At 35.6% G+C, this 12,328-nt stretch overlaps 1 protein-coding gene across 1 annotated transcript in view; it reads right to left on the bottom strand.

The window, feature by feature from the left end:
* Nucleotides 1-5,461: 5,461 nt before the first annotated feature.
* LOC103468039 (protein NLRC3-like) overlaps nt 5,462-12,328 on the bottom strand; it is a 15,907-nt gene continuing 9,040 nt past the window's right edge. Inside the window, exon 6 of the mRNA XM_017305628.1 lies at nt 5,462-6,085. Coding sequence (XP_017161117.1) covers nt 5,562-6,085 — 524 coding nt within the window. The 3' untranslated portion in view covers nt 5,462-5,561. The remainder of the gene's footprint in view (nt 6,086-12,328) is intronic.

A 12,328-nucleotide genomic window follows, 5' to 3' on the forward strand; every position in this document is an offset into this window, starting at 1 on the left:
ATGTTTGTATCTGTGTTTCTTCAGTTTCCTGTACTATCTTATATTTACTTCTGATTGGATTAAATCCTGTAATTCTGTGACGTCAACACGCATTGTTGTGTTTTTGTYCCCGCRCGTGGCCACGCGAGAAAACCCGGGATCAAAAGGAAGTATCAGAGCCAGAGTTTTGCTAAATTTACCAGTAATATAAAAATTCTTCCTTAACACACCTTACAATAAAGCATGTCATTCTATAAATCTATGTTTTACATTTTACATTCGTTCTTCATTTCAAGTTAAATTTGGGAAATCCAAATGATCAGTTTATCTTGACTTTTTTTCTCCTGAGGACATTTTTCAGAAAAGATAAGACTGAAAGCACAAATGCTTCACTTACCTGCCACCTGACATGATCGTATCCTCTTCCTGAGACATTTTGTTTTAGATCACCTCACTTTTCAGCAGGTTTCTATTTTATCTTACTTCAAATTTGACATCTTGCTTCAATATGTTTCTCTTTCTTATTGCAAAAACAGAGTTATAGATGCCTAACAAATAGCAATTTCCATGAAAAAGAAAAACATCTGAACCGTATGAGGTCTTGAGTTTTATGTTCAAAGTCAGTTCCAACAGTCACAAAATGTCTGCAAATGAGAAAAGTTAATATTTAACAGCATCAGAGCTGTACAAGTAAGAACTTTGGCCTTGATATCTAAATCCAGGAACATTTCTCGTCATAAATCTTGCAGTAGGAAGAGTCAATGATGATTGTAAGCCTGTAAACCAGTTAAGCTCAAAACTGCAGTAACAAACTTCTTACAGGTCATGTCTTCTATATTCTCCTCCTAAGTATTCATTGCCTTTTAGTTCACATAAAATTCACATCAAACTGTACTATTCTGCACTAACCTTGTGTTGTAGCTGTATATTATTTTCTACTTTGTATTGTCTCAATGTTCTTTTTCTGTGTCAAATATAGGATGGTTAATAAACTGTATTCTATTTCATTAAGGACTTACAGTGTAATATCTTGTTAAAACGTGTACATGGTGGGTCTTTGTTTCCCATGTCTTCCAGAAACATCTAGACAGTGGTTCTTAACCTTTTTGAGGTACCGAACCCCCCAGTTGCATATGCGCATCCACCGAACCCCCCTCCCGACACAAAAAATACTTTGCGGTATTGTGATTTAGTAATGTAATTATATTAGCTGTGTAACCACCCCCACGCCACTAGAGGCAGTAGCAACCCCAAAAAGATGCGACTAAGGAGCAGATTTAGTCTATAGAATCTGGTAAAAACTGTGAGTTTTGCTGAAGTAATTAAAGACAAAAGTTCAAATCCATGCTGAGAGTGGAGCTCCTTCAATCAGTGCTCCTCCACAGCACTGATTGGTTCAGCAATGTAACGTGATCCTCTGCAGCAAGTGATGGCAAAGCGGGGCGTCATTACGACTTTACACAAGTGTGTCTTTACCTCTGCGGCAGAGGCTCCGCCGAACCCCTGAGACCGATTCATCGAAACCCTGGAGTTCGATCGAACCCAGTTTAAGAACCAGTGTTCTAGAGGCTACAGTTTCTGGAGACAAAATAATACATTTAACTTTAATTTGCTTATGTTCCAGTAAGAATGGACCATCTATAATGAAATAAAATTATTGGAATTGAAAGTCTCTCATAGTAGGTAAAATATAAATAGGCTATGAAAAAAAGAAATAAACAGTTAAGTAAACACATTATTTTAAAGTATTTTACTTTTAGGTATTCTTACTTTAAAAAAATCTAAAACAATGTAAAAAACACCAACACATCAGGCTGTATCTTTAAATTTACATCAAAAGCTCAAACCCTCTTATTGTGAGATGTGACCAACTCAGATCCTGACAGCTTTTAATATCTAAAAACTGATTCTGTTCACATTTTCTCCCTCCATCTTTACATAGTTGTTCACTCCTCCCTATAACCTTCATCGTCTGAAATGGATTTAGCAGATCCAAGCAGAGCTGCTTTTGAAACATTATAAATGAAACTTAGATAAATGTTCTGATGTTAAATGCTGCCACAAGACAAAATGTTATCTTTCAATTGTTGCCTGTGTCTTATGACTGTTTTTATGATGTAAAGCACTTTGAACTGCCTTGTTGAAATCTACTTTACAAATAAACTTGATTGATTCATTGATTGATAATATTCAGCAGGTTGTTTTCCTCTCAGAACAAAGACAGTAAATGGAAAGAGAGACCATGTTTCATGATAAGTGTCAATAAAATGATACTATTAGAAAATACTGGGACAATAAATCCCCACAAATTTGTTAATCATTTCATAAGTAAATCACTACAAGGATTTCCTTATGAAGTGATTCACTTACAATATGTAAATAAGTAACCAGTTCAGACACTTTTTATTACAGTTTAGGTTGTGGTGATGTACATGCTCTTGTACACGATGCTCACACCCTGCCTCTTGCTCTCTGCTGTCTTCAAGTGTGATGAGTGGCAGGAAAGGAGTGGGGTAGGTTTTAGTTGTTACATGAGGACAAGAAATGAGAAGCACTGGACTAACGTAAAAGAGCAAGTTTTCAGAACTCGGCTGACACTGTTTTGCTCGTCACACTGTCTCATTTTGCACAAGATTCCCAATAAACCCAAGTGCTTTTCTGTAAAACACTGCTTGGATGATATTGTTCCAAAATACACACACAACACAAACACACAGGGCTTCATAGAAAATAGTTATTTATTAACTATACATAGCACATGTTTATATTTTCAAAGATTTTAAATTACTTCATCTAAAAAAAAAAGAGAGTAAAAATTAATTTATTGAATTCTGGAGAAGTTAAATAAAATGTATTAACAAAAGTCTTGGAAAATATATTTTTTTAATACATGTTTTCATTGGGGGGGGGGGGAGTTAAATGTCAGTTTTATCAATCAGCAGATTTGTTTTCAACACAGAATAAAAATGTACAATTAAAAATATTCTGGATTTCATCAAATAGTTTAAATATTTGTATTTGTTAAAATTGAAAATGTACATTGCAAGTTCATTAGTAATAAAAACAGCAGTCAGTTGTCTTAATGTTACTGGTTTACAGTAAAAGCACAGAAGCCTGTCTAAACAATAATATCAAAAAAGAAAAAATATTTCACAAAATATGCAATCTAAAAGTAAATGCTTTGAAATCTAATTTTATTATAGTTCTTCCCTCCCATTAACCACAAACATAAAACACTGTCATGATCCGTGTTTCTGTGTGTTTATTTTGAGATTTTCTGTGTTTACTCCCGTTTCCCTGTGAGTCTCTGCCCTATCCTTCCCGTTGATTAATCCCAGCTGTGTCTCGTTCCTGTGATTACCTTCCCAGTGTATTTAGTCTCACCTGTTGTCTGTGTTCCTCATCGGATCATTGTCTATTGCTGTCTGTTGTCAAACGTACGTCTAGTCCTGCGTCAGTCTGTCCGTCGTCTCAGTAGTACTGATTAAGTCCTGTGTCGGCGTCTGCTCCAGTTGTCAGTCTTTTTATTCGGTGCTACCGGCAATTAGCTGTGCCCTTGTCTGTCTGCCGTGCTGCCTGTTTCCTGGACTGCTCCGAGCATTATTATCATTAAATTCTTCATTTTTCATCATCTTACCTGGGTCTCAGCGTCATCTCCTCACCATCAACCACACCCCACATGACAAACATTTCTTTGATAAATTTCAAAGCATATTATAAAGAAGTGTATGTTTTTATTCTCCTTGCTCAAGATTAGAGTAGCACAATCGGAAGCTGGTATAAATGACAGTAATTGTAATTAACAGTAACAATCGTATTAATTAGGAGTACACAATAATTATATTATGTGTTCAAGCTACTTTACATATATTGTAGTTCTGTGGCAAGCTGCATGTCCATCAATGTGTACATTAAAAAAAATTCAGACCATGTGGTCAGGTACTGTGAACCTGAGCAACCTAAACACTGTATACAATATAAAAAATAGTCATTATTTTAAGTAGAACAACAGTCATTTCTTCTGTCCACCAACTTCTGGGACTCTTTCCATCCACCCTTGCCCCTTTCCTGATTAATTATTGTTTTAGCATACTTTGTTACACTTCAGTATTTCAGAACATAAAAACAATTTACATATTAGTCAAAAATAACACAAGTAAACACAAAATGCACAAAAATCTAAATCTAGATGACCCTGGTGAAAGTGATTGCCACCCCCACCTAACTGTGGTCCATCACACCTGAGTTCACTGTCTCTTGTCATACCTGTGGCTGTTTAATGCCACGCCCAATCAAGACATCACTTAAACAGGACCTTCATGACAAAGTGTAGAAAACCAAAGTGAAGTAGACCAAAAGACCTGTGCAAATAAAGAAGCATGTATGAGCATTTCATAGCCAGTTTGTGATTTAAAAAAAATGATTTTATGTTATTTTATTTATTCAGTGATGGAGTATAAACTCCCAGATTTTCTGGAACTGACTGAACATCGAGAGATATTTGCTCTTGAGTGCTTGTATGTAGGAAATAAGTCATATGAGAATAGGAATTAGATGATAAATTTAGAAGTAAAGCAGTCCTAGTTCTCCAAAGTGTCTCATCCAGAGGAGTTCAAGCTACACAGTGAATCAATGGGTGGTGTTGTCCTGCAAGATAAAACTATCAGTCTATACCACACAAAAATCTGGGGAAAAATTCAGTGACCAGCAGATGCAAGAGGTCATAATAAAAAGGAAAAATGCACTTCACTCTAATATATGTTAAATCCAGCTGTGCTTTGTGCCACTGAAACAGCTTCAAGGGTGTTCATCAAAAATGAGAGATTACATGAAAATATCCAGGAGACTGATGCTTTGTCAACGGTTTGGTAACTGTAATATATTTACATTACTACAAATAATAACACGCCAATGCATTTGAAAGCTCAATGACACATTACTGAAGTCAAAACTACCCTTTGTATTATATATTCTCTATTCAGACATGCACACTGATAAACAAAAAAGCAGACATCCAAGTTTAAAAGGTTGAGATCATCTCGAATTAGATATTACATGAAACTCTGTGGTTAAAGTATAGAAGTTTTCAAGACATTTTACGCTCATTTAGTCGAGATGTCCATTACAATGGACATCAAAAAAACATTAAAACATGAGACAGAAAAAATGTCTCCTCTTCCCTTTATTTCTAAGCTTAAGAGGAATAAAAATCAGCTGAGTAAAAATGTTTTGGTCCTCTAGAAAAAAATTCAGGTCTGAAGGGGTTGATTTATTGTAAATGTTTAATTGTTGCTGCTTTGGGTGGCTCAATAAGTTATTAACTTTAGGGGACAAACACTTTTCCACATAGCACATGTAGGTTTGGAATTTTTTCTCCCTTTATAATAAACACATCTATTTAAAAACTCCATTTTGTGTTTAATTATGTTATTTTTGACTAATATGTAAATTGTTCTAATGTTCTGAAACACTGAAGTGTAACAAATATGCAAAAAGAAAAAACATGAAAACAGAAAGGGGACAAACACTTTTTCACACTGCTCTAAGTGCTTACAGTCTTTCCAACTTGTGCTCTCATAAATCTACAGGTCACACAAAGTCACAGATCCTTTCTCAAACCAGAAGGCTGGAAAAAGCTCTGCTGTGAATTTTGCTTTGAATGTATGGATCAAGCTCCGCTCTTCTGATGATATACTGTAGTAACTTAGAGTTCCTCCCTGCCAGTCAAGAAACACACCTATTTTGTTGCAAGTTGGGACTTTGATTTCTTTTTTTGTGTTTTTATGCATGGCTTTGTATCCATCCTTGGAGCAGAGCAGACTCCAGGACTTGTCATTGGTTCCCAGACCACTATCACTACCCTGGCCTCGACCCAGATCTTTATATGCCACAGCAATTCCCACCATGCCTTTCCATTCCACTTCCCAGTAACAAAGTCGTTGCAGGCCTTCATCACAAAATACCTGGGTCCTCTTGAACCTTTCGTCACTTGTATTTCGCATTTCCAGCTTCTTGACATCATTATGAGTTATTGCCTTTTTGTTGTTTTCAGTCAGAACAAGTCGTCTGCTTGCTGAGTTTTTATCAAACATAAGATCTGCTCCATCTGAAAGTGTTCAAGAAGAAAATCAAGCAAGATTTGTGAAAATGTAAACAATGACAGTTTCAGAATGTGTACTGGTTTTACCATAGTGAATCCATGCACTGTAAAAAAAATGTCAGTAAAATAACGGTAAAAAACGGTAAAAGACCAACAGTTTTTGACCGTCATATCCAAAAACATTTCATTACCGTAGAAATTACATGGAACAACCGTAAGTCAAAACTGCAAAAAAAGTCAGTAAATTTATGGTAGAAAATTGTGAAACACCAACAGTTACTGACCCTAATATCCAAAACATTTTGCTACCGTAGAAAATACATGGAATTACAGTAAGTCGACACTGCAAAAAAAAAATCTGTAAATCTATTGTAAAAAAATGGTAAAATACCAACAGAAACACTGTAATATTCCAAAGCATTATATTACCGTAGAAAATACATGGAATTATCATAACTCAATAAACATATATCCTAAGTAATTTTGACAGTCATGAATGTAGAAAATACAGAATATATTGTAAAAATATAAGTAATTGTAAAGTGCATAGAAAAATATTGTAATATTGCCAGCAGTTAATTACCCTAAACTTAACAGTACTAATCAGCCAAAATTAAAAATGTTGCTGATATTTATATCTACAATGTAAAACCGTAAACAAGATTGCAAAAGTAATTTTTACAAAGAACAGAATGCTGGTGTGATATTTTGGTTTCTTTTTTAATAATGCCTTTAATACACTAAACTGAAATCTCAGCAGTAGACCAGGCATCAATCTGGCGATCCACCGATTGCAAAGCAAACTCCTACAGCCAACGCCACCATCATTTATGAGAATATTTGATTAAATGATGCATTTGAGATTAATTTTATGCCGACCATAGATTTCTTATACATTAAGAGAATTGTATGTTAGCCCCTCTTGCTTGGATAAAACTGAAGTTGGTTTCCAATTGCTGCTTCCAATTTGGGAAATGGCTAAAGGCCAATTCCACCTAATTTTTTACTACCATCAGCGTCTTTAATTTACTCTAGCTAAAAAACTACAACACCTAGACTCTTCAAATCAGGCCTAAATTATTCTCAACTCATATCAGAATATTTAAAACCAAGTGTGGGATTTGTGAAACCTTTATCTGATTTGTGAAACTTCAATAAAGAACAATTCTAGTGTTATCCAAAATCATAAAAGTTGTGAAGTCACCCTTCATTGAAGTTTCATCAATCCCACACTTGGTTTTAAATATTGCGCTATTAGTAGAGAATACTCTAGAGAATTTTTTATTTTGTTATTGTGATAAATAGCAGGGTTTATAGTAAATGGAGACAGTTATTTGTGATGTAAACAAATAATTATCTTAGCGGCTCTCAACGTGGGCGGTGCCGCCCCCCAGGGGGCGTTCAGAGGACGGCAGGGGGCGCTGGCGGACATTTTTACAAAAGGGGGGCGCTAGGATGCCTTTGGGGTGGCGTTTAGTCGAAGGGAAACGTTACACCTTAAATGTACAACAATGCCAGTTTAGACTTTGAGCAACTTGGTAAAACTGTATTGTGTAACATTAAAACATGCTTGGCTGAAACGGTATCGATGGCAGCTCTTCTTCTATTCAGTGTTTGTAGCTTCTGTTAGCTTCTTGGCGCAGCTCCGTTCTCCTGCTACTGGTAGCTAAAATCACGATACCCTCACTGTGTATCCCTCTGAAAAATAAACTTATTTAAATAAAGAAATCAAGAAATCCCTCCATGGGTGATAACACAATCGAGGGCGTTCATTTTATAGCGTTAACACGGTGCTGTAAGTGGTCCGGTATGAAACGGGGGTGATAGAACAACGGTACCGCAGCACTTTTACATTTCAATAATCAGAATGCAGAAATCGTTTCCGTTGTTTTTAAAGATTTATGTCAGTCTGCCTTTTCACCATCGATACGCTTCCCGACCGCCCTGCACCTTAGAGGCTTAAAAAAAAACGCCGCGCACATTGCGCAAAACGCTGAAACAGGAGAAGCGGGACATAAAACGGAGCGACGAMCTAGATGTGAATTATSGCATAAAAACAGAGAATCCGACGCTGAACAGTGAAAAATCAACACATGATGTGAAACACATGACGATTAGGTGGCGCAGAAGCTGATGAGTGAAAATTACTGGTGGTCAATAAACGATAAAATAAATCTAGCAACAGGAAAGAAACTACAGTGGACATATCAACAAACCAAGAGAGGATAATACTAATCAAAAGAAACTAAATGGAAAAGAATGAAGAACAAAATGCAAGAATAAACTAAGAAACTAAAGTAAATACAGAGGAATAAACTGGTATGGCAAGACCTTTCGAGCAATAATTAATACAGAGAACTTATGGCAAGAATAAACAGACACTACTTCCAGATAAAAGGTAAAATAATATTGTTGAAGTGCCGGGGGTTTGTTGAGACCATATCTAGTACTGAGAATAAATATATCTTACAGACCATAACAGTAAAGAACTGATAACTTATTTATGTTTTTAATTAGATTTKATATATTTATTTCTTCAATATTATTTTTCATGTCAGTGTTAATGTCATGAGGCTGACGACTCCATGACACTTTCAATTTGACTCATAGGATTTGATTAAGAACCAGATTTGTTCTTTGTAATTTCTGTCCAGTAATTTCTGTCCAGTAAAACTAATCTATAAATCGATAGATAGGTCTATATAAAGATATAATCCATGTTTCTGTCTCATACAAATAGTTCAAAGTTTAAATTGGCATGTTGTACATCTTTTATCTGGTCATTTTGTGCAAGATTTAACAACTAGAAAATGGCAAAAAAAAGAATATTTTTGCACTCTGATTGGCTGTTGTTAGGCCTACCAATTTTAACTTGAATGTTCATTGCATTTTTCGTAGACGTCTGTGAAAATAATATCTATTCCCATGACTTTTTTGTTCTCTGGGAAATTATTTTTGATGATAAATACAGAAACAAGCATAAAAATCAAAACATCTACAATAGTGATAGTTATATTAATGATAAAATAATTGTCAATGCAAAGTAGCCTGCAAATTCTTTGGTGGGGGGCGATGAGGGACCTGGATAAAGGCTAGGGGGGTGCTGGGCCAAAAAAGGTTGAGAAACACTGATCTAGTTTGTATAGCTGCTTGATCCTTCAGCATCAACAGCAAGTTTCTTTTAACTCTGTTCCTGTAGTTGAGTGTGGCTCAGGATACTGTGGTGTCCTGAACTCAACACAGTAAAGTCACAGTGCGCTAGCTAAGRCTGCTAACTAGCAGGTGCTAGCTCAGGGTGCTGAGGGGCCAGTAGGCCTGGTCCTTGTCAGGATGCGGCTACTGTCTTTGAAATCAAGCTTCTGCTATTTTTGCGCATTCAGGAGGAGAAGGAAACACATTTCTGCATCACAGGTGAGCTCCTTTCACGGTTTTAACTGAAGTTAGATAACTTTAACCAACTAATAAATAAATGTGTAATTTCTGAGCCGTGCTGTTTATGTACATGCACTGCAGCTAGATATTTTTACTATATGAAACATTTAATTTTCCCAGATGCAACACTTCCATTAATGCTTCTGTAGGAACGACTGCATAGATTATATTTCTGGTCTACTTTAGACTGCATGGGCTTAAAGTTATTGTTAATGGCAGAAGCAACTTTTTCCAAGTTTGGTTCAGTAATTAATTTGAATTACTTTGAGTGTGAAATGTTCATGCATGGAAGTAAAAACTGTGAAGAACACGTTAGCTTTTGTTTCAATACTTTAGTAATACTTGGAAGTATAAAGCTTGGCATCAGAGCTAATATTTAATATTTTCCTTTGACGTCTTGACTCACACCCCCAAAATACTTGCACTAAAGTCACTGGGTCCATGACAGTTGAATAATTTTAAGATAAGATAATTTAAATATTAATATTTTACAGTTTTTCTCAGTTTGGGTGCATTTCTCAGAACAGAATTGAAATTCTTAAAGCTACCCGTTCAATCTTCAAATTACTGTCACTTCTGCACATCAAAAAATTAGTTTCTCATTCCTTTTGCAAGTTTTGCTTTTGTACATCATGTAGCTGATTATGTGCACTTCTCTGCTTTTCTCCCGTTGTAATTTGCTTTTATCGTATTGATCAAAATGTGTTAAACGTGTCTGTGTTGAATTCTCAACTTCCAAAACAGCATAAGTTCATTGTGTAAGTCTTAACATGCATAAGTCTTAAAGTTGTCATAATGTCAATCATATTTTAATTAATTAATAATTGGTTATTTTCTAAATCTGTCCTGAATTGGTAAATTGCTCCCAAGTGAGTCCTGAGTTTCTCTTACAGGTCAATGTATGAACCATTAGCTCATCCAACGATCAACCAGTTTTCTGAAACAGATTGAAGGTGCATCTTGTGAACCATCAGTTGGCAACAATATGGTCTATGTAGCCAGAACACAACACAATGTTACATTTCTGAGAACTGATGAGCAAGTATCTGGACAGAGTGAACAGCCAGAGAGAAGAAGAGGAGTGAGGCTGAGAAGGAAATAGTTGGGAGGGAAGCAGAAGAAGAATCAGTTGAGGCTGAGGACATCTGCCAGTTTCCATCAGTCCAACATCAGGATATGGCTGCAACCCACAACATGATGCTGATGGAGGTTCTCCCACCCTACTGTTCATTCCTTAACCCCACTGAGGAACCTTTGTCAGCATGACGATGGAAATTAAAATGTAATGTAATTATGTAATTTCTACAGCACTGTACAGTTTTCCATGAGGAGATTGTCCTGTGGTTCCTTTTCTACTTTTTTTGTTCTCTGCATTACTGTCTTTTTCTTTCTGAATCACCATGGCATGGTCCACCAATAAATTACAGCAAAAGCGTAAATGTGAATTTTGTAGTCTGTTCCCATGACTAATCAATTCTTATCGTAAGTCTTATCTGTACATAGAGAAACTATAACTTATTATTTTGAGTCACTAATATGTTAACTGACAGAATTTTGAGAGCTGAATTAAGGATTTTTCAAGCAAACAAATGTTATTTTTTGCTGTTTCTACAAATTAGTTTTGAGAAATGCGCTTACTGTTTTGTAAATGCCAACAATGACTTGAGAAATGCACCAAAAGTGACTGAGAAAAACTAACATAGCATAAATTGTCTCAGGTGTATCTATTTGTTTGCCTGTATGAAAAGTGTACACATTTACAGCTTTGTTTCTGCTAGCTTGCAGGAATTGTAACTTACATAAATGGTTGAAGATAGCTTATTGGCCTTCATGAGACTCAGATAAATGGTGAGTCATTGGTGAGAATGGTGAGAATTTCATAAATTGCCTAAAACAGTTATATTTGTTTTTATTTATGTTTTTTGTTTGTATTTATGATTTTTGTTTGTGTATTTTGTCAGATTGCAGAGAGGATCACACCTGTCGACAACAAACAAAGGTTTAAGAACTACTGAATTTTCGGTCAGAAATGATCACACCGCCTGGTTGAAGTACCAGTCTCCATATGCAAGTCAACAAAGGTGAAACAAACATTTAAGCGAATGGTGCATTTATATGATGTTCATGTAGTGCATCTTTCTAACTTTTGCTTTGTTTGTTTTCCAGCAGAGAGGAAACACCCGATTGACAACATGTGAGTCTCAATTGCAACTTGTGACTGGGAAGACTACAACCATCCTGAGCAAAGTCTGAACTCAGTGACTTGTGACTCTCAACCCAGAACAAGAATCCTTTTATCACCGGTTTTTCTTCTACAATAGGTTATCTCTTATATGGATGCATGCAGTTTTTTTTGTTTTTGTTTTTTTTTCCAGATCTCAGTAATACCATGAGGAAACTGGACAGAAAATAGAATCGGTAATATTTTTAACTGAATTTTTAAATAGAAATTGGTTCTTTAAGTGGATTACTCGTAATCTGTATTTTTGTTTAATTTGAATTTATTTTCTTTATAACTTTCTGTATAGAAATGCTGACAAGTTACACTTCCTTGTGTGTTGTACTATAATTTTTATGGTAAAATTCTGGTAAGAACAGTGACCAGTGATTTACCATATCACATGGTTTTTGGGGGGGGGGGGTTACAATAAAATGTCAATATATCATACAGTCTGGCCGTGTTTTTCTGGCCGGTAAAATACTGGCAGTTTTGGTTGCCAGAATTTTACCGTATTCTAAAAGAAACTGTAAAATACTGCATTTTAAAAATACGGTAAAATACCGGCAGTTTTGGTTGCCAGAATTTTACCGTATTTT

Source organism: Poecilia reticulata, linkage group LG7, assembly GCF_000633615.1.
Source record: "Poecilia reticulata strain Guanapo linkage group LG7, Guppy_female_1.0+MT, whole genome shotgun sequence".
NCBI lineage: Eukaryota > Metazoa > Chordata > Actinopteri > Cyprinodontiformes > Poeciliidae > Poecilia > Poecilia reticulata.